General features: G+C 45.1%; 1 protein-coding gene across 1 annotated transcript in view; it reads left to right on the top strand.

The window, feature by feature from the left end:
• Positions 1 to 23902, top strand: part of TRPM8 (transient receptor potential cation channel subfamily M member 8) — a 267091-nt gene that overhangs the window by 4992 nt on the left and 238197 nt on the right. Inside the window, exon 2 of the mRNA XM_078683346.1 lies at positions 14981 to 15101. Within this exon, the coding sequence (XP_078539472.1) occupies positions 14981 to 15101 (121 nt within the window). The remainder of the gene's footprint in view (positions 1 to 14980; positions 15102 to 23902) is intronic.

Raw genomic sequence — 23902 nt, forward strand, 5'->3', positions numbered from 1 at the left:
CACTACCTTGGGTGGTTCCTTGGGGTCCCAGCGATTCAATGTGCTCTAGGTACTGTAACTACTCAAGTCGTGATTATTATAGCATTTTATTAGTATATGGTTCGATTTCCCCCTGGAGCCTGCTGTGCATTGTGCTACTTACAACTGTTCTATTGACCCAGTATTGTGTGCTTTGTGTTCCATCCTCGTGTCAAGGATAGTAGAGAGTTATATTGATAGATACATATTTTATATGACTACCGTGTGGTTCTCCTTTCATTTAGTCATTCAAGAGGTGATATTCTGGTAAAATAAGCTGATTTACAGTCCTTCAAGACTAGGCCTGAAGGCTGCTCTCCACAGCTACCACTAGGATAGCTTTCTAAAGGTTATCTTTGACCTTGAACATCATAAGACTCGTTTGAACTGGTGCACGGTGCCCATTTTAATTAGTGCACAGCATATACCAGGTCTACTTCTCACACATGCATCCCCCTAACAGGCCAAAATAATGAATTCACCATCACACTAAGTTGATGTCATCACTTTTCAGTTTTCTGAAACATGCCTTCGGATTTGTTACAGGATTCCAAGGTGTAGGGAGCTGGATGCATTCCCTGCTTTTCAGGATGGTACCATCAGTCCCTCAGACCTACAAGGGGTGATTAAAGGGAAAGGCAGACAGAATTTATGGCACCAGTGGGCTCCCTCAAGTGTGGAGGGAGGGGATCGGCCATGGGGAGGCAGAGTAATGTGCTAAACTCTCCCAGAAACGCCACACAGGGATTGTAATATTCAAGAATAATTCTTTCCTGGAAAGCAGCTTCATCGACCAGGGCCGTGGTGGTGTCTGCAAGTGACTCTGCCTCCTCCCCGAGGTGTCGCTCAAGGGATGAACCAACCCATTCTCTGCAGCAGCAACACTTTTGTGGCTCATCAGCTGTTGCACATGTCTATGAGTAGAAGAGACCGGAACTCTGACACGCGAGACTCCTAGCCTGGTGGCTTCCGTTATTGGAAACCTATAAGACGGTTTCTTCACAGTTGCGTTGCGTGAAGACTACCTTCGCAACCTGACAACAGTGTTTGTCATAATAAATTATATTGTAATTGTATTCTATAGCGCTTACTAGCCCTGATGAGGCGTCAATGCGTTCTTTGGCTAGTAGCACGCTACTCCGGAACCCAAAAAGGATTAGTGGTGGGTTAGTATATGGAAATTTGAGTTTATTTGAGCAGTGGCCATGTGAGTCTGTTAGTTAGATTGAAAATGATACTGGGGAGATAGAAGAGGGAAGAGTCTGGAAAATGTTTACTGGGAGATCATAATAGTAAGATGAGGTTTGGGATGAGTATAAGGAGAGATGGAGGAGGGGATAAGCTCTGGAAATGGATTAGGGATATACTAGTAGTAAAATTAGTTTAGGAATGAATCAAAGGAGGGTTAGGTGAGGGAAGAATTTAGATGGGTTGTTTGTGAGATCATAATATTAACTGAGATTTGGGGTAATCCAAGGAGGGATAGAGGAGGGAAGAGTCGAGAAAGGGTTATTTTGGAGATCATAGTAGTAGAATGAGGTTTGGGATGAGCCAGAGTGTGGAGGTAGAGACTATATTGAGAGAGGTGTGGGGTGAAATATGCAGATTTCTAGTATCACTGACACTATTGAACAGCTGCCTACACCAATCACACTGTTTGCTCGCTTTGTTTTAGAAATGACGTGAGAGGACTAGAGGTTTAAAGCCAGGTGACAAATGCAGAATATAGAGTGGACACTTTGTATTCCACAGGGTTGGGCTGCATGATAGCAGGATAAGGGCCAACAAAAGTGGTCCTAGAAGTCGGTTATTTTAATTCTTTCAAGATTGTTTGTCAGCTTTTGCTTGCTTCTGCCACGCATTTTACTCCATGGCCTGATTAATTGCCATTTTCCTACTATTTGTTTTACAGATATTTGTTATACATTAATATTTTCTTTCTTTCTATTATTCATGTAAAGATTTTTAACTAATGGGGCATAATGTCCAAGTGGATTAGAAGAAATGTTGACATTGAAACTTTTAGGAGCATTAAATTATTACTATTTCAAGCATTTACACTCTGGGGAAAGTTTTGCGCAACTATGGACATCTGACTTTATGCTTTGGGCTGGTCATGTCATTGTGGTCGCCAGGGTTCGTTATGCGCAATAAAGGAACTTCAATATAAATCTTACTTGTTGGATGGATATGGTGTCGTACATGCCAGGGTGGTTTTGGAAATCAAATTAGCTGTGCTTTCCTCCAGGGTGGGACTGGGGCAAAAAATAAACCCAGACATCAAAATAAAAGCGGCCCCCCATTAGCGAAGCATATAGTAAAAAAAAATGTAATATTAGGTAATTCAACAGTAAAAAGCAGCCCACAACTACTAAAAAATAAATGTCCCACACACTGACCTGTCAGACCAGTCCATCAGGAGCTGCCTAATTCTCCTATATTCTCCTATATGCCAGTCCGTTCCTACTCCCCACCCCCCCGGAGTTCAGTCTTATAAAAGTATACTCAGTGGTTGCAGTGCAGGCTTTCTTTGTTGTCACACCATTGATCTGAACACGTTCAACTCCATGCCCCAAATGATCACCTCTGAAGACCAGATCAGTCCAAGTTTTGAAATACTACCAAGCGCCTGAACCTTGCTATGATGGATTCGTAATTGCAGCTCACAAAAGAGAATGTTTTGGACTGCAAGTAAACCAAGTTATCAGCTGGACTGAGCCCCTTTGTCTAACTCAGGACCAAAAAACCAATCCCTGTTACACCTCAATGGGTGATAGAATAAATGTACATATGCCTAATAGTAACAAACACTGTCCACCGTTTTTTGGTCCTGAGGAAGAAAGCCAAGGGGATGGCTTCTGAAACATATCGACCTTGTAGGAGGTGACTCATTATAGTACACCATCTACACCTCCCCACTTTTACAATTCTTAGCCAGGGATGACAATAAAGTATTTTCGTTCCACTAGCCAGAGAATTTCTAACCATCTCACATTTTCTTTTCACGATCCCACACACTACACATACTCACCAATCACTGAATAAAGTGCTCCTCCGTCTACGTAATTCGTAGCACGCCCCGTCCCGTAGAGGAGCGGGAACACCCAAATGATGAAGCATGACACTGAATCAGGTTTCAGCGTGTGAGGGGTATTTTACAATTTTTTGAAACATTGCCCTTTCCACACATTGAGAGAACAAGCTCTGATCCACTTATGGGGGAGTCTTTGATAGTCCACAGCCAGTGGTGGCTGGTAGATGGGAAAAGTTTTGGGGCGGAACACTGCAGAACTTCCCGCACCCCCCACACCTCACCCCCCATTACAGACATAATGTCCAGGCCCTCCTTGTAACCGACAAACACCCTCTCTCCCCACCAGGAGCACAGACCCTCCTTCCCAGATACTGTCCCGGTCCCGCCATGTAACTGGCAAACTGTCCCTCCCTCCCAGGCATTACGGGCGGGTGTGGGGGGGGTGGAAAAGGGGTCGTCGTGCCACAGAGGGGATCGGGGGGAGGCGGGAGGGGTTTAATGGAAAAAAATAAATCAAATTAAATTAAAACTTGCTGTCCCGCTTCTTGTTAATTCCCGAGACTCTCGACTCCCGCTGTCCTGGGTTGACTTCCTGGCTGCAGCGCTCGTCATCAGGAAGGCAGCCTCCCTCCCCTCCACCAATCACAACGCTGCAATGGCAGCGTTGTGATTGGTGAGGTCGCTGCCCCACACGGGTCATTTTCTCTATGTATGCTGCAGCATACATAGAGAACAGGGAGAGTGGGCAGTGTTGCTCGAGGGCAGGGGGAGTGGCTTGCCCACTGTTGTTCATACTGACTGTTTGGGCGGCCTCAGGCTGCCCAAACAGTCAGTATGAACAACAGTAGGCAAGCCCCTCCCCACTGCCCTCGAGCAGGACCGCCCACCCCCAACCAGGAACTTCTGCTTTCTCGTCGTGCGAGAAGGCAGAAACAAATGGTAGTTATTACGGTAATAACTACCATTTGTTTCTGCCTTCTCGCACGGCGAGAAAGCAGGGGAGCGGTGCCCAAACACCCCTATAGAGGAGCCGCCACTGTCCACAGCCTTTGGTCTTCTTGTGTGGTCCTTTGGCGAATGCTGCTGCTGAGAGGTGGGAGTGGTCCCAGTGTTGCTCAAATGGTCATGAAAGGCTTTGTTGGAGTGAACTTAATGAAACTATGTTAGGATGTTAATTACATAATATATTATGCAGAAGCCGCCATAAATCCGTTGTGTGAATGGCTTAGGGAGATGAAGGATCAATGGAGTGGAGCAAGACTCAAGTAATGGTAGGTGGGTGTCTGAAGAGGTGTGGCGCCGCGGCCAGGGCGACTGATGCTGGAATCTGGGGATCAGGGTTCGATCCCCGGCTCCGGCGGCAGGTTAGCCCAGCACCATGCGACTCTGGGCAATAGCTTGCTTAATTTTCCCGACGGCCCCCAGCGCCTAGAGACCCTAACGGGTGATTGTGCGCTATACAAATGTGGATTATTATTATTATTATTATTACATCTGCTGAGTTTTAATGGACACAAAATAACGGTTGTTTGAGGGAACCACGCATGCGTTTACCACGCATGCCAGTTTCACACTGTCTTATCTGCGCAAGTCTTAGCCATGCATATGCCTTTACCAAGCATGCCTTTGCAATGAAATATGTGCTGTTAAGGTATTTTTGGGAAAAAAATATGTGTGGTTAAGATTTATCAGGTAAATCTTACCCAGACCCCTTCCCCCTGCTGTGAGACCTAAAACTACCACCCTCCCTCTTGAAAACCAACCCCCTCACCTAGCCCTAAAATCTTCCCAGCCTCCTCAAGCCCTAAAAACGACCCCACCTTTCCCTAAGCCCTAAAACCTACCCGACCCCCTGAGCCCTAAAAGCTACCCTGCCCCCCAGCCCTAAAAAGTACCACGATACCTGCAACCCTGCCCTGAGCCCTAAAACGGCCCCCAAACCCCTACCCTGAGACCTAAAACTACCCCATTCCTCCTAAAAACCAACCCTTCTCCCCTGAGCCCTAAAAACTTCCCTGCCAAGCCCTAATATCTACCCGCCCTCCCCAAAGCCATAAAAATTACTCTGAACCCTGGAGCCCTTAAAACGTCCCCGACTCCCCCTGCCCTAAAAATAACCCCAACCCCCCAGCCCTGAAAACTGCCCACTACCCCACAAAAACCCATCCCCAGCCCTACTTAAGCTGCCAAGTCATCTCTCAATCCTTCCTACTTCTGCCCAACATCAGCTTGTGCAAGGTTACGGCATAGGCATGGTTAAGGCAAGCGTGGTAGCTCTTGCGTTGCTAGAAAATGCGTGGCTCTGCCCACCTTGATCCGAATGTTTCCCCAAAATAACCATTGCAGAGGGTAGTAATGGATGTCCCAGCTTCTCCCTGTGCAGCCCTCTTTGAAGTACTGTTAGCAATATAAATAAGTAAATGATTCCTAAGAGTAATGACTGCTTGTTGTAGGCGCCCCCATCTTTATTTCCTCCCTGGCTTCTGACCAACAAATAAAAGCCCTTTGAGAACAGTCAAGGTGGAACAAAGGGTATGACGTTTTGTATCAGACTCCTAATCATGCAGGAGACACAACAGACACCCTTCAATTTGTTGATCCTCGTCTCCACCAAGATAAATGCCTTTGAAGTTAAATAGGGTGAGAATGATCTAAATCAGCAAATTAGATGATACCTTTGCATACAAAGGTCAATTTTTAGTTCAATATAATGCAAACTTGGCCGAATGGGATTAGAGCACTTTACAGGAGCAACAGATTGTATTACACATTTGTTTGGCACAGGGAAATTAAGTAATTTCCCCAGAATCACAAATTGTTAAGTCAAGGCTGGGACACGACCCTGATTGTCCAGTTCCAAGATCAGCAGCCCTTGCCCGTAGGCCATCTGCAGTTGAGGTTAGACCAGCCATGCAAGTCTCTTCTCGGCGTTTGAGCCTCTACATGAGGACAAATCTATCCTTAAATATGCAAAGCGAAGCCAGTACATATGAGGCTTTTACATGTGTCTATCAATCAATATATGCGCATATTAATCTATACTTGGATATATGAGGCTCCTCAGGGCACACACGTCTATTCCTGTGCTTATGAGACTTCCCATGTGAATATGAGGCTTCAGTGGCATGTGGGACTGCATTTGGGTATGTGAGGGTACATCAACACTTACAGAGCTTTCTTTAAAGTTTGGTGGATTGGATACTCCATGATAAATATGCAGATGTCCGGTTAACAGGATCACAATTGCATTATAGCCTGTGGCACTTGTAATACGGCGAACATGATGTCCATCATGGTTTGATGGAGTATTCTATTCGCCAAACTCTAAATAAGGTCCATAGTCATATTACGCTACAATTTGGTGTGTGGTGGATGTGCCCCTGGACTATTCCTATTAGTTTCCTTGTTAATATACACTTGGTTACTGAAATAGAAGTTGGTTTGCAGAAGTCATTAATTATGGACTGGCTTGACAGCACAGCTGTCACCAGACAGTTATGTGAGTATCACTAGGAGAGGAGCTTTGGCTCCACTCATTGAACAGAAGTTGTACTTCCATGAAAAAGTTCTCTCACTCCACATAGCTGTGATCATTATTCTTTTTTTATCCAGAGGGTCCTGAGATTGAAGTTTCAGGGCCACACATATAACATTGTAATGCTATTAAAGTGTCTCAGATAACTAGATAATGTATTGTGTTTTTCTCTGGCAGCAGCCTTGATGGGAGGAGGGCACTCATTAACCTATATGGATTTATAGGTCTGGTTTGACAGTGCAAATGTCACCTGACCTTTTTACCTACACCAATATTATTGTACAGTTCTTTGCTTCCACACAAATACTTATCCATTCCCATGTTGTCTACTTGTAATGCTTCACATTACCATACAACATTCATTTACATCCAGGCCTGTTGGCATTTCTAATGTTTGTTTTAGCTAGTATTCTTACACTTGTCCTAAGGGTTCAGATAGTGTCAGTGAGGTTAAAGAACACATGATCTTTCTAATTTTAATAATTTCATGATGAGTGGGATATTGTGTGATATCACTGCTTCTGGCATTTTGGTGATTTGAGGCCTCTGTCAGTGTATGGAGCTTCATTTGGCTTTTCTATACCACTTTTGAAATGTTATGGTATGGTATGTATGTTAGGTCCTATTATGTCATTTCATAGTGTCATGTTCTGTTATTTCCATTTATATAGGTCAGGCTCTGTCTTTATTATGACCTCGCCGCAGTCTGTGAGCGGTCTGGGGACTGTCCATACCATTTCTAGTTTGAAGTGCACCAGAGTCTGAAAATTCATGGCATTAACATTAGAGGCAGGATACTGGAAAGTAAGACTCCCGACACCTGTGTTTTCAGGACCGCTTGAAGGTGGAGGTAGACTAGTAGTCCCGATTTGACCGTGGACCGGACTGCAGCTGGTACCACTGATCATTGCCATAAATTAGAGTATGGTAATTTTAAAATATTTTTTCACGATAGTAGCAGAGTGACTAGAAGTTGGTCCTGAAGAATGCCACGAACCAGATGGTCAAACAGGCAGAAACATGTTGACCTAGCTTAATAGGGAACATCCATATCGCTATTTTCACTTTGCTGATTTTAGTTCTATCCACTGGGGACACCAATTAAAGTTTTCTTTGTCTATCCAGGAGATAGTTTTAATTCACTTCTGAATTTATGATTATTATTTTTTTGCACTCTGCCCCTCACTCTTACCAACATTGGATGACCTAAACACATCATGCTCCTCTCCTGAGGGAGTGTTGTAGCCCACACGGTGTACTTTGCGGTCGCAGTGTGCAAGAGGGAACCCAATGATGAAGCATGTCACCTTTGGGTGAGTGAGGGTTCTCGTCTTAACAAATGCTTTTGTCCGTTCCCTCACATTTACAACCTGTTATTTCAGTTCAGTAGTTAGACCATCCGGTTACCTTTTGTGAGTATAATATCTTTAGAGTGCCCTGGTACAAATCTGGTACAAAAGGGGGTGGTGATGGACGGAGCATCTGAATCAATCAAACACTCACACCCAGTCAAAAGATCTGGGTTTAATCCATCACCGTTCTTTAGCCCACTCTGCCACCCCAGTTCAGACATGGCTATATGCAAATCAGTCTGACCCTGTGCCTCATGGGAACAGTCCAGCCCGAACTGCCAAGCCATGTCTTCTCTGGACCGGAAACAAGCTTCCGAGGACCGGTTTCTGGCATTCCAGCCGTCTTCACCCCGGCTTGCTTGAATCCAGTGGCAAAGTGAGCAAGGGACTCATGTCTGAGCATACCCTGCCACACTTATGGCGGCCAAAAGCGGTACAAAAGGGGGTGGTGATGGAAGCTTGTTTCCTTTCCAGTAAAGAATTGGCTTGGTAGTTTGGTCTGCCCTGTTCCCATGATGCACTGGGCCAGGGACAGACTAATTTGCATGTAGCCAGGTTCTGAACTGGGATGGTGCAGTGAGCTAAAAAACGGTGATGGATCAAGCCCTGATCTTTTGACTGGGTATGAGTGTTCTGTTTAACTCAGATGCTCTGTCCATCACCACCCCCTTCTCTGAATCATCTGGTACAAATCTAGCGCAGTACGGTGTGATGCATCTACTATTGCGGTGACGCGTAGCTGGGACACAGTTGTAATCATGTGCCTGAGGGTGTGTGGTGATGGCCTAAAATGCGTCTGGATGGATTTTCAGGTTGCTCGTACGGCTCTTAGGTCAATAATAAACGCGTTTGTAGCATGGGACTGGTATAGTCATCTACAAGCTATGAGAGAATTGTGATTTATCACGTGGCTTACATGCACTGATGGTGTATTTGCGTTGTTCTGTCTGACATTCATCCTGGGTATTTTTGTCTTGAAGGTAAGTGCATATGTAAACCCTGAACGGGCTATAAAATAGTTTTTGCTGCAATTAGCATCTTCTGCAGCAGATGATAAACCCGCAGCAGAGGCAGCAAGCCGCTTATCATGCCGACTCTGCAGCAGGCACAGCCATTAGTCACGAGGCCCAGCCACGAGCAAGCTCTCGAGGAGCATAAAGGGCTTCCATCTTAATTAGCGATTATCCTGGACCCAATCCGAGTTTAAAAGTCTTTATGTGAGTAGATAAAAGGGAATATGCATAATTGATCTATCGGTAATTGGAACCGTGGGAATGAATCTCAACTGAAATGGGTTTCATGTGCCTCTGTTGAACATGAATGCTGTTCATACCCGAAAATTTCGAAGGCCAGCAAAAAATCTCTGCCAAAATCGAAAGATGTTCCTCACGTGGAGGTGATTGCACATGCTTTTAAAAGGGTCCCATGCACTGCATGCCACTTGATCCAAAATATACATTTGAGATGCTTTGTGAGTCCGAAGCACATCTCTCTTTCTCTATGGTATTCTCACATATGTAGAACATGTTGCGAAATGCATCACGGGTAGAACATTTCCCTCATATCCCACTTTGATGTGTTTCTTACATGTGTTGTAAGATGCGCTGACAGTGGTTGATTCGTAAAACAATTTGCACTGGGGCTCTTGTCAGGCGGCAGCATCCACCACCCCATTTCACCTGTTAGCGCCACCTAAAACAGACCCAACTACTAACCATGAAAGTGTGGAGAGGATGTGGCGTAATGGCCAGAGCTGCCGACCTCAGAGCTGGAAACCAGGTCCGAGTCTCGGTGTCAGCTCAACATCCTGTGATTCTGGGCAAATCACTTGATCTCATAAATGAATGGGTCATTAACGGGTGCTCATGAAAAGCGCCGGTGTTAATGAGTAAGTGCCGGTGGTTGGTGCTCAACCACCGGCTCAAATTATGCACTGTCATGAATAAGTATCACTTGTGGGAGCTTTTATTGCATTTTAATGAGATGTGTGACATTTTAAACACAGTGCCGTGTCCCACACATTCTTGCACGGATGCGGTATTTGTATAATGTGGCTCCAGACAGAGGGGCGAAGTACCAGGGCAAAGGCAAAGATGCAGTCAGCAAGTGATTTGAGAGGTAGCTGGTTTGTGGATTGTTACTACATCATAACGTAGTGTTCTTTAAAGAGGTGCATCTTCAACTTCTTACTGAATTGGAACAGTGTTGGGGTGGTCCTGATGGATACTGTTCTAGATCCTGGGTGCATTGATGGAAAAGGCCTGCTACCTTGCTTTTTTCTTTTTTACACTTCTTTGTCTCCAGTCTGATGATGTCCTAGATGTGGTTGTGCCTTAAGCCAGACAGGAAGGGGTGCTGATTGTGATGACATTGTATATGATGCAACTGGTTTAGATGATGGAGAGGGTCGATAGGGGAGTCAGTGGGTTTCCATAAGTACAGGGGTGATCATATTCAACCTGGGTGAGACATGCTGCATAGTGTAGGATTTCCTCAAGTGGAGCCATTGTGGACTTTAGGAGGCCATACCGATTCCATTCCATTTCCACCATCAGATGTGAGACAACAGGGGCTTGAATTTGCTTTTTGGAGAAACAGTTTCACTTTTTCAGTAAGGAGAGCTGGTCCCAGGTGGCCTTTGGTTTCCTGGCTGTGTGTTCCTTCAGGCAGAGGTTGTTGTCCAGAAGGAATTCATCTGACTTGTCATTGGTGCAAGTTGGAGTTAAAAGCCATCAAGGCTCATTTAATTGAGTCGGGTTTGCACTATTTCTAGCTTGTTGTTGTTAACAAATAAGAAGGATTCTGTCTTGGCGGGGTTGAGCTTCAAATAGGTTTTGGACATGGAGGTCTGGATGCGGTGAAGGCAGTTTTTGAGCCATTTGATGTCTGGAGCGGAGGAGACTTTTAAGTAGAGTTGTGTATTGTTATCATATTGGTGAATTGTGATACTTTTATCAATGGGTAGAGCTTGTAGGGCTCCAAGTAGACACAAGGGTGACAGGAGACATGCATTTTTGGCTGTATCAAAGGATCTCCAGATGTCCTTATGTGGTGTATTTTTGACCTTTTGCAAGATGTATCACTCTTTGAGCATGTTTCCTAAGAGGGAGTGCTTCTAGTATGTGCTGTGATTTACCTGATCTCAGGTAATACACTTGCTTCTTGCATGTGTTGTAAGTTATGGCACATGTAAAACACATTTGCATCTGGCTTGTGCTGCATGACATGTGATCGGTGAAATATGTGTATGTATTGCCAGGTTTAGTTCATCAATGTATTATGGGATTCACTGGAGGAAGACTACATGCCCCTAGAAGTGGTTGTTCGACGTATATTTAACAAGGACCCCCTGAGAACAAGAATAATATGATTCCTAGGTCAGGGAAAAGTAAACATTTGACAAAAAACAACCTAGACAATCAATACTTAAAACTTAAAAATAAAATTAAGAATGGAGGGTAGCCTGCAAGTCAGTTCAGTTTCTAGTATTTATTAATTGTCAGTTTAAAAAAAATTATACATTTACACATTAAACCCACAAGGGGAATACATAAAAAACATTCAAGACACAATTAAAAAGGTTTACACAATTACAATTAAAGAAATAATATTAAAATCAACAGGTGGCACAATGTTTCTCGACGCGCATTTCGGCGGCCAGCGCCTTCTTCGGGAGGAGCCACGTACTTTAATCACTGGAGTAGTTTAGGGTATGTTTTTAAGGACAGTGCGTCATTAGCTCAATTCCTTTTTTCAGTTTGAAGGTTAAAAAGCCCACATCTCTAATAGATCTATTTAGACACGCAGTGATGTGTTAGGGGCCAGTGTAAAAGGAGCAATTATTTTCCTCTAGTTGGTATTCTTTTTTTCTCAAGTGCAAACACTTATAAAACAGGAGATGACCTGAGAAAATTTCCTCGCCGCCTAGAGTATCAATATATCTGGAGATGTGACAAACTTTAGAGCCGTATTAATGACGATCGACATACAAGACTTCCACCTGATGTGGGGAATCCTCTGTTAATGTGATTCCTCAAAGAAATGATGCTTCCTTATGCTCCGGCGGCGAGAATTCTAGCTTTTATCCTTCACACGATAGTGTTACCAGAAGTGGTTGTTACATGCATGTGTTGAGAGATGTATGGTAACCCTGGGCGAAGCACTACGCTACGCTCGCGTAGTTTGCGAAGTTTGCGCAATTTCGCACTACGCGAGTTGCACGTAGCACAGTGCGAACACGCGTAGCGCAGCGGTCATTTTTTGCTTGTTCGCGGTCCTCAACGTCATGTTCGCGACCGCGAGCAAGCAAAATGACATCCCGGCGAGACTCTCAACGCGGGGAGGTCAGGTTTCTCATTGCAAGTGGTCGTGCATGCTCGCGATGAGAAACTACCAGTTCGCGTTGAGAAAGCTGCCGCTCGAGTAAAAATCTACTTGAGCGGCAGAAAACTACAGCTCGCACTGTGCAAGATGCCGTTTTCAATGATTGCACAGTGCCGGATGCTTGTTCGCACTGTGCAATCATTGAAAATGCATCTTGCACAGTGCGAACATTCTACTACGCAGCTCGCGTAGTGCTGCGTGAAGTTCGCGTAGTGCGAAGTGCACTTCGCGTAGCGCTACTTTGCAAACTACGCCCACCCTTTACATCCACTTACTGCCTGTGTTGCACACATTTGCGCATTGTGTGGAACAATGGATACATATGAGGGTGCCCTGTCTTATTTTTTGTGATGCTTTCCATGCTGAACAGGTGTGCCTCATGCATATGCATTTTGCATGTGTTTCTAATTCTCTTGTGCATATAACACACATTAGATGTGGTCATTGCATGTAGCGTTTCATGCATCATCAACGCTGTGTACCTACTGGATTCACGTGCTGGTTCTGGCAGTTATTATTGGCCCAGAACCGTGGTGTGGAGGAAGGGCTGGTGAGTCGCTAATTGACTTGTGTGTCCATGTAAAATGTGCCAACACCAGGACACAAAGATACGCCTCCCTGTTTTCAGTCTGTAACAAGGCAAACCAGTGCTGGCATTTAGACCCATTTATTAGCAACTGTGCAAATAACTGTATTGCTTCTTTTTCATAAAGGTCTATTCTGGTGAACGATGGAGGGCAACCTTTTCTACTGTTAGAGTGTGTCTGGACAAGAAGTAGCAGTTGGATTAAAGAGGCAGCTTTCATTAATGTACTAATTCTGACCTCATAACCTACACACCTGGCTCTTAATTGCATCAGATGACCAAAAACCGTGGATCATAAAGATGTGACTCGTCTGGAGAGTTTGAGCTATTTTCTAACTTATGCTTTTGTGTCTGAAACAGTACTGATGAGGTCATCGAGGCCCTAGGGTGCATTCTGCTGTCCCGCCAGGTCAGCAGAGGCACTGGCTGCGGGGGAGGACAGGGTGCCATTTTTTGAGTCCCCACAAGGTTGTGTGCCTTCAGTGGAGCTACAGGTGTGGCGGCAGGGCCGGACTGGGAACACAAAGTAACCCTGGCAAATGTTGTCAGACCAGCACCCTGGAGGCCGGGGTTGCTGCCAGTGTGAAGCGCTGCTACTTTTGATACTGAGGGCCGATATTGCAGCACCGCTGCAAAACTGGCCCCCAACATCTGAAAACGGCCCCCCATCCTTCCAGCCTCCCGTGGAAATGCCCGATGCCTGGTATGGCCAGTCCGGCCCTGTGTGGGAGCGCCATTGATAAATGGCTCCAACATTGTCACACCCACTCAGCAAAGAAGAAAAACAAATTGTCCTGCCGTGCAGGGAGTTTTTTCCCTGCACATGAGGGCCATGATGCGCTTTCATTATGTGGCGTAGCACCAGTGTTTAAGCTGTTAAAAAAACAAGTACCAGGTTTCTCGTCAGGACGCCACTGCAGCTTGCCCCACACATAGTCCCTGTTTGCGCTGCCAATGACAGTAACAATGCAACTACTATCTATCATACTCTTACAAGTGTGACAGTTCGAACTATTCCAGGTCCACAAAGATATAAGAATGGCTTTGGCGACAGGTAATAGTCATTTAAATGTATACTGAATTAATAATTGACTGTTGTTGTGGGTCATCTCAGACAGCACCACCTTGTGAAAACACTACCACAAGCACCGGTGTTGACCATTAAGCGCTGGTGTGGAGCACCGTAAACCACTGGCTCAAATTAAGCACTGCGTAGCACTCTTGGTTAGGGAAAACAAGTGATGGTGGTGTATGACGAGGGGAGCAGTGCAGGCTCTGCCAATGTAAACATATGACTCCCCCAACTCTAAATATAGCGGGTAACCCACACGTTTGGATGTGCGGGAGCACCACCAGTTTACGGCTCCCACTCCACCGAACTGTATATTATCCCCTAAGTACGTTTTCCACAGACCTGGACGCTTGTATGTAGGTAAGTGACAAAATGCAGTAGGGGTTGTAAAAGGCTGTCTGGGACCATAAGGGTTGCCAGAACAACTTTACATGAACATTTAGTAAGGAACAGAGCTTGTAAAAAGTAAGGAATATGACCTGGCGGACCAAGGGCTGACAGTCACTAATTCTACACCTCTTGACTCCACTATTTAGGTACAAACCCCTCTTTTCCCCACCTAATCTGTGGGCTCCCAGAATAATTAATATTTGTGTTAACCCTAGTGACTTGTATCTCAGGTGGACTAGGTGTCCCTCCCACCTGGTTGTCTTTATTGTGTGCCTAGCTCGATATTCTGGGCTCGATTCACAAACGGACTTACGTGTAGTAAAGTTAAGAGTGCCGAGTCTCCACACTTGTAACTTTACTTCACTCAAGGCCCACTGTATTTTATGAAGAGCAGGTGTTGGATGTACGTGAGGGCTTCAAAAACCGTTCCCACTACCTGTTGATGCCACACACTTGAATATAACACAGAACCTGAGACCAAGAGTTAGTACTCATACAGTAAGATAAATTGTATCACCTGAACTTACTCATGTGCATGGTAACCTAGGCCAGTGTGTGCACTGTTTACATTTGCAGTGGTAGTGAACCCAAACCATTCTTTCTTCTTCAGGGTGGCCAATGACTGGCCAGAGGTTGCCAAGATGAGGAAGAGAAGAAGCGGCACGTTGGAGACCTCCCGATCGCTGTACTCCAGCATCTCTCGCAGCACCGAGCTCTCGTTGGATGAAAGTGTAAGTCACAAGGGTTTTAAAACCCCATTAAAAGTAACTGCAGGCATCCGTCAGGAATGGTTTACTTTAAATGTTATTTCAAGTCAGGCGTAAGTAATCAATATAACAAATTAAATTTCTCTTACAACCTAATGGAAGATATTACTTAACATAAAAAATTCAAGTGCTATTAGAACTTAATGGCAAGCATAACTCCAGATAACATATCAAATCTCAAAGCAGTACACTCCCTAATCTTCAGCCTTCAGAGCTCTAGAATGAAAGGCTCCTTTAGTGGGAGTCTGTCACATTCAGTCCTTGGGGGGACATGCAACACCTGTGGCAGGATCCACCCACCACCTGTGAAAAGATCCACATTCTGAATGTGGCATGAGCACTATGTACCATGTAGCCTGGAGCGGAGTCAGACCAGCTTGTGAGGAGAGCAATACAATACTATACAATACAATACATTTCTAAAGCGCACAGCTACCCAACGAGGTGTCCCGGTGCTAGCGAGTAGAATTTCCACATTGTCTAAAGGCACAAGCAAACTTGAGAGAAAGGTAGTGCAGAATCAAAGAGAAGTGTTTTCAGTTTTTCCTGAAAACCATTTCAGATGAACAGGTAAAGGAATGCCCCACTTGTCATGGAGCAAGAACCCAGTTCAAGAGAGGCTACCTGACAGACCACCCTCAGACTCCGGGAACCTACAACATCCATTCTGTGAGAATAGTAAAACCTTTCCAATGAGAGGAGTCCCACCTAGGTTCAAAAATAGATGTATGGTACTTATTCACTCCTATTGCTCGCCATCGATTGTATCCAGTGCTTAATTACAAAAAATACATCAAGGAGCTGTCAGATCAATTTTGAGGATCCCAATGCACTGAATGGTTACTGGCCCACAACTGTGGTAATCGAGGCTATTATCACTGATGGCCAGGAGCCTGACTTACTCAGGTTCTGAAAACTAAGTATCAAGTTTTCAGTTTCAGCACATGACTCTTTGGGCAGTGAGGCAAGAAGGCCAATGCTTCGAAGGGGGAAGTTTGGGGGAAGAGACTCAGAACTCAACAATCAAAGTGTTCCAGCCCCCACTCACCTGAAAACCAGGTACTGAGGGAACGAAGAACGTCCCACCACTCACCCTGTACCTTTACCCTTCATGCTGAAACTATAATAGGCATAAGCGGAAAACACACCAGGGAAAGGTAGGTAAACAAGGGAACAAGGAAAGTTAATGATCTGGATATCAAAATTACACATTCTCTTCTGGGAGTGTTCAGGATACCTTGGGAGAGGGGGATTCCACAAGCGTCCTTGGATTAAAAGAGGGAAAGAATAGATATAGTTAGCACAGAAAGTGGTATAGCCACTAGAATGTTTACATCAGTCTATAGAAACTTCCATCACTTCATTAGGTGCACAGCTCACCCTTGGATTATTGTAAAAGGGTCCCATCAGCGATCCACAGAGTAATACACAACAATCCAGTCCGAGTTGATGCAGTGCTTAAGGGAGGAGTCCTTCCATAGGGCACAGCATTTACACAAAGAAAACAAGGGGAATATGGGAAAAAAACATTATGGTAAAAAACCCATAATATATACAAAATATTTCCCAAAATGTTGAGTATTAATAGGATTACAATGCACTGACCCACTACTTCAACACATAAGCAGCAAAAGGAAAAAATAACAAGAAGATCCAACAATACTGGTGTACTACGACACCTGCTTACGTGTCCAAAGAGAGTTGAGTCCCAGGGAGAGGCATCCAAATGCACACGAAGGGATCAGAACAAAAATTCCGCCCAAAAATAGTTGCAAGAGTCCAAGGAAGAGCTGGCAGACAGCGAAAGAGTTGGGCGCGTCAGCATACGTTTAAGCGTGGGGCACACAGCTTAGTTTATTGACTAGCTGTAGTCTTCACATTAGGTAGGCTTGTGGACAGTGTTGACTCTTTCAGCATCCCTACAAGTTTGAGGTGTGTATTAATATCGACAGCCTCTGCGCCTGGTCAGCAATATAGGAAATGAACTAGCCAGGAAGCCAGACGTCTGAAAACAGCTTACCTAGTTGGCATAGCCAAGTCTAGCGGACTAGAGTGCTGGCACTTTCAATATCTGAGGCTAATCACGAGTCATCAGACACCGACATGAGCACGGTCTTTGTGATTCTGTAAGGTGGGACTCATGCTTGGAACTCGCCCAGGGCTGTAATTGAGTCAACATTGTTGCTTCGTTGAACAGCACAATAAAAACAGTGTGTGATTGTGTCTTTGGGGTATTGGCTGGATTGCTGCTAATCACAACTGGAGGGCAATGGAGATTTAAGGCCCTGAGAGAATGTGCTACCTCTCTTCAACTGGGAGACAGACAGACATATCATGTCAGGGATGCTTCTGCTCTGAGGTGTGAGGCCATGGAGCGGCCCATTGTGAGCAGCTCAGCAACATCAAGGCTGAAAGTCAAAGAGAGGTCACCCAGGTGGAAGATGTTAACCTGCCTCAAGACATGAATATCCATATATGACAGAGCCGCCCACCTGCACCCTGCAACTCTGGTACTTTAACTGGTGGCTCAGACCCAGTATGTCTATAAAGATGAAACTTCTGCCTGTTAAGTAGCTGGGTTGGTTGCTTATTCCTCGATTCACTGGCATTCATCCATCTATGAGGCCTTGTGTACCTCGGCTTTAGGCACTACAGCATTCACTTTGCAAAGCAGGAGGGTCGGTGTGTGATTCCCACACAGAACAGTGGGGATTTTTATCTCAATAGCTTGATCTCAGCAGTTTGTCTTAGTTTTCACCCAGCTGGGACCAGGGTTTCTCATGCAAGGCAAAGCGAAGCCAGGGGCATTTTCATCCCCTGAGGGTATTTTATCTGTCTCTGTGTTTAGTATTTCTCGGTTTTGCTTCAAATTCACTTTTATTATGTCCATGAGAGTGCTGTTCATTCTCCAAGAGCCCAAAAACTGTACATCAAAGAAATGTAAACTCTGGGGGCATGGGGTGCATTGCTGGGAAGGAAGTCATGAAGCATATGATCACCGAATGGTCTCTGGATCCACGTGCATCGTTTTCCTTTTGTCGTAGTCTTAATGATTACCTGGTCCCCTCTAGGGGGCATAAAGACATGTAATGTGTGTATGCATTGTGCTGACTGTTCATGTATGCAAGGAGTATTTTGTGCATGATATTGTCTTCCTTTCTGTTTTATAATTCCACACCAGTGACAGCTCCTGGATCTCAATAAGACGCATGAATCAATGTTGCTGAGGCACACTTATTTCATGCATCCCACACCAGGGTTGGGACCCTGAAACCTTACTTTCTTATGCCCCTTTTCCAAACCGTGCTCTGGACGCCAACCCCTTGCTGGGGCATCATCTTACTCCAGCCTCATAGCTGTTCTGGCCCTCCTGCAGTACAGGAAGATATTGAAAACACATCATTTCAAGGAATACTGCACCCAACACCCTAGAACCTACCGACTGCTGCCACCCGTGAACACGTGCCCCGCTCCTTGGGTACCACGTTTAGCGCGCTGTTGTTGCCCAGCTAGGTTCACTATACAAACATACCGCCACATACATACGTACCTCCGAGGCACATGGACACCGCAGACTCAGTAGAGTAGCAAGGATGCCATGGCCTTTGGTGCAAGCAAACAAAATAGTCCCTTTCACTGCTGTTTGGGAATTATGTGGGTTCAATTATGAGGGTTCAATGGGTGCCTCAGGGCTCTGGGCCTGGCACCACTGCACCTCCTGCACCAATAGTAGGTACGCCCCTGCCAGTACTATAAGGGAAAAGGAGTACAACATTGCAGGGTTTAACACAGGATCAAACAACAAAAGAGGGCGGATCTGTTTATTTTCCTGATGTGTCGACTTTGTTGAAATAATCAGCCGGTTGGTCGGACAGCATTTGCGAAGGTGCAACTGATGAGAGAAGGTCCCATGTTATCGAAATACTTAATATGGGTAAATACTTTTGTGGTGGGGGGAACAACTGCGTGACGCCAATGAACTTTAGTAGAGGGGCTTTTTTGCCACACTCCAAACAGCATCAGACACAAGCTGCCACTGCTCGGAACCTCCAGCAACCTCCCCCACCAAATATTCCAAACATCACAGAACACAGAAACGTAATTGACCTTAAAGACACATCACCACAACTTTCTTCTATGCGTTGTCAGCTATCAGTATATGGGTGGAGGGATCAGTATGTAGGTCAGCTATTTAGCATTTCAGGGCGGTACAATAAAACTCATACACTGGCGACTCGAGTGGCCGTTTCCCTTCCGGTGCATTTGGTTGAACTTTCCTTAATTCAAAGGTCACGTGCTGGTGGAAATAAAATGTTCGCATTCCTTTTACAATTCCTGTTTTCTTCTAACTGGTAGGACTGTCCCAAGGGCCAGAATGATCTGGTGCCTGTAAATATTATTGAATTGAGGGTCAATTTTCTGTCGCTGCCAGACGAGGAGCATCTCTGAGCAGTGCTGTCAGTGAAGTAATGTCCAGTATTGCGCCATGTTTAGAATACAGTCGTGAAATGAGGCTGTCTGTGGGATTCTGGGATGATATTAAAAGACCAAAGCTAGGTCCTTCTTGGTTCGACCATAACAAAAGAGAAGGCCAACAAAGAACTAACATCCCATCATTGGCCAATACCAGGTCAAGATCTGACGCTGAGGGGGGCGGGTAACTTTACCCTCGGTGATGTAACTCCTAATGCATTACCAATGAACCATGTGCAGCACATGAAAGAACACATTTTAAAAAGTTCACTTCCTACCAAAAATAAATGAAACAGTCGGGATCACCACAATAGAAATACAGCGTTAAGAAAAATTCAAGATATTGAATATTAAGGTGCAAAATTATTTTATTGATTTCAGCCTAATATCAGTCGGCTCTGACCAGCTCAGTGACAATACATTTAGACCATAATATGTGTCCGTATTAGAGAGAAGTCACGGAAGTACACAACATACTGTAAGTACTGAAGTCCTCATTACAACAGCTTTGGGAATTATGTGGTCACGTTTAACACCCACAATTACTGATAATGCAGGCATTGGTCATTTCAGAAAGCAGAATTACTTTTGCACTTCAATGGACTTAGGCAAACCAACGTTACTTTAAACATTGATTTAAAAGAATTCCAACTCCGCTCTCAGGGCGTAATCTCCTGACTGCAGTTCTCAGTGCTGAAATTCTGCCCATGAGAGCAGAGATTCTGTCTGAAGACGGCTGATAGCCAGAAACCGGTCTTAGGATGCTTGTTTCCGGTCCAGGGAAGACATGGCTTGGCAGTTCGGGCTGGACTGTTCCCATGAGGCCCAGGGTCAAGACTGATGAGCATATGGCCATGTCTAAACTGGGGTGGCTTGGTGAGCAAAATAACGATGGATTAAACCCCGATCTGTGACTGGGGGTGAATGTTTTGCCATTGTGCAACATTCCGTCCATCATCTTGTGTGTTTTGCTGTTCACCCTATGTGGGAAGGATGTGCCCAGACGTGGGTCCCGTGCTCACTAAGCCACTGGAGTTAAGCTATCCTGGCTGAAGAGGGCTGATAGCCAGAAACCGGTCCTAGGATGCTTGATTCCGGTCCAGGGAAGACATGGCTTGGCAGTTCGGGCTGGACTGTTCCCATGAGGCACAGGGTCAAGGCTGATTTGCATATGGCCATGTCTAAACTGGGGTGGCTTGGTGAGCAAAATAACGATGGATTAAACCCAGATCTGTGACTGGGGGTGAATGTTTTGCCATTGTGCAACATTCTGTCCATCATCTTGTGTGTATGGCCATGTCTGAACTGGGGTGGCAGAGTGGGCTAAAGAACGGTGATGGATTAAACCCAGATCTTTTGACTGAGTGTGAGTGTTTGATTGGTTCAGATGCTCTGTCCATCACCACCCCCTTTTGTACCTCTTTGTTCGCCATAAGTTTGGCAGGGTATGCTCAGACGTGAGTCCCTTGCTCACTTTGCCACTGGATTCAAGCAAGCCTGGCTGAAGACGGCTGGAATGCCAGAAACCGGTCCTAGGAAGCTTGTTTCCGGTCCAGGGAAGGCATGGCTTGGCAGTTCGGGCTGGACTGTTCCCATGAGGCACAGGGTCAGACTGATTTGCATATTGCCATGTCTGAACTGGGGTGGCAGAGTGGGTTAGAGAACGGTGATGGATTAAACACAGATCTTTTGACTGGGTGTGAGTGTTTGATTGGTTCAGATGCTCCATCCATCACCACCCCCTTTTGTACCATAAGTGTGGAGACACCTTGCTCGTAACTTTACCACATGCAGGTACCTTTGTGAATCAGGCCCTAGTTCTAAAACCTAGCAGTACTGATATCAGCTCAGAAAAGATAGGAGAGGCAGCGGCACAGACTTCGCACAAAGGTTAGTGAATAGCAATTTGTTAGTTTAGATCAGTACTACTGTAACACTACCTAGCGTACTACAAAATGCCGTTTGTGGATACACCGCTGTCTTTGCAGATTGTCCATCTGTTGCAGATTCAATTTTTAGTTTATTAACAAACTGATTAATCTGGTTCTGTCGTTGAATCCATCCTGCTCTCGCCGATTACAACAGACGAGGCAGTTTGTTTAAGAAACTCACTGACAACAGTTATATGTCTTTGCCTGAGGCCCAATGCCCTCAATGGTAATCCAAAACACCCAATTGACCTACATGATTTCTGTTCTTCTGTTAACATAATTTATTGGGGGTTTTCCACCTTTATATTGTACTTTTGTCTCACTTAGGGGATTTCACAGCACAACGAGGGCCTGATTCAGAAAAGCAAATTACACTTTTGAGTAATTGGCAATTTTGAGTAAGTTTACTACTTTTAAACTATTCACAAAATCTGAGTGCACATTTACTCCAAAATATAACCCTTATGTCTCCATCAAATTGAACGGCCAAGGGGTTATACACTTTACAGTAATTTACATTTGTGAGTAACTTACACATTTGGAGTAAATTCACACTCGGATTTTGTGAATAGCCAAAAGTAGTAAACTTACTCAAAAGTGTAAATTACTCAAAAGTTAGCTTTGTGAATCAGGACCTCAGTATGTTTCACTTATAATAGGGACCATAGTTTGATTTATTTTACCAGCAAAACAGCAGAATAGATTAATCACCAAGCTGTCAATAGACAGGTGGTAACCGGGGTATTTCTAAATATAACTTTATCGTCACTGGTGTCATTGTTACTTATACAACATCAACACAGCAAGGCCAGGAGTTGGAACGTGTGGACCACAGAATTACAGAATGCATGTCCAATGCAAGAGTATTTAGCGGGCACTTTTCCTCAAACCAGCCAAAGAAGGCTTGCTCAGCCGTTTCCCGCCAGACAGCGGTGTAGTTCTTTTTTTTTTTAATTTCAACAGTTTTTATTAGCACATTTTCATATATACATACAGTACAGTAATAGCATTGCCTCGTGGGCTCCGTAGGGGTTACAACGGGCTTGGCGGGCTAAATGGTGGGCGTATATCACTCGATCGATTGTATATGCATGCTGTTGAGTCTTGTTGCACCCTTGTACAAAAAATAAAGAGATGAAGAGAAGAGGGTGGAAGAAAAAAAGAGGTGGAGATAGAGACAAGTTGTCGCTCGGTTATGCTGTGCCAAACACAGGTGGTCGATGGTGAAACTGAAATGGGGGTCACCCATATGACCATCTCACGGGGGTTTGTACGTTCCCAGGTGTTTGTCTAGGGATGTCCACATTTCGCCTCTTGCTGTGTGGTTGGGGGCGTGTGTTGCCGCTATGTTGTCTGCCCCCCTCAGGAAGGTAATCCACTTAACCCAGCCCTTGAACGTGGCTTTCCCTGTGTTTTTCCAGTTAGCTACTATCGTTTTGACTGCTGTCGTGAGGAGGAGGTCTATCAGGTCGCCGTCCTCTTTTGATTGGAGGTCTGGGGCCATGAAGGCTGTCGCTAGTCCTACAAAGCCTGGCTGTATGTCCCTCCCTACTACCTTTGTGATGAAATCTGTGATTCTGGCCCAAAAGGCTCTGTCTCGGGTGCAGTGAAAGATTAGGTGAGCAAGGTCTCCCTTCTCTCTCTTGCAGTTCCAGCAGGTGTCAGTTTCTCTGACCCCTACCTCTGCGAGTCTGGCTGGCGTCCAGTAAGCTTTGTGTAGCAGCCAGTATTTTGTCCGTGCGGCTTGGGGTGAGATTTTATTTTGGGACGTGGACAGCCACAAGCGGCTCTTTTCCCTCTCGTTTAGTTGTCTGCCTAGGAGCTCTTCCCAGAATCCTATTGTTTTGTTGTTGAGTTTTGACGTTGTCGGACTTAATAATTTGTATAGGTGGGAAGTGTGGTGGCCTAGTTTGTTCAGGTTCCTCATGTATTGTATGATTGAGGGTGTATTCTTGTTCAAATTGGCTTTCGTGATGGCAGCTTTGATTCTGAGGAACTCATAGAAGTCTAGCTCCGTTAGGTTGTGGAGGTTTTTTAAGGCTTCGAAGGTCAGGGGTGCATTGTTCTTTTCCAGCTGATGGGGAGTGGATATGTCCTTTCCCGACTAAGTGGTGTTGGCTAGGAGCTTCCCCTTGTTCTTAACTTTGGGGTTGTACCATATGGACTCCCATTTGGTGTAACTTATGCTCTGGTCCATTTTTTTGTCTACCTTTAGTAGGGCTGCCTTAGTGTTTTTAAGGATAATATTGTCGGCCTCTGGGTGTTTTTCCGCCGTAAGCAATGCTATGGGGTCCAGACCTCCTAGCATGGCTCTCTCTAGCTCTAACCATACTGGTATGTATTCCTTATCAGGGGCTAGCC

This window comes from Lissotriton helveticus, chromosome 3_1 (genome assembly GCF_964261635.1).
Source record: "Lissotriton helveticus chromosome 3_1, aLisHel1.1, whole genome shotgun sequence".
In the NCBI taxonomy this organism is placed as follows: domain Eukaryota; kingdom Metazoa; phylum Chordata; class Amphibia; order Caudata; family Salamandridae; genus Lissotriton; species Lissotriton helveticus.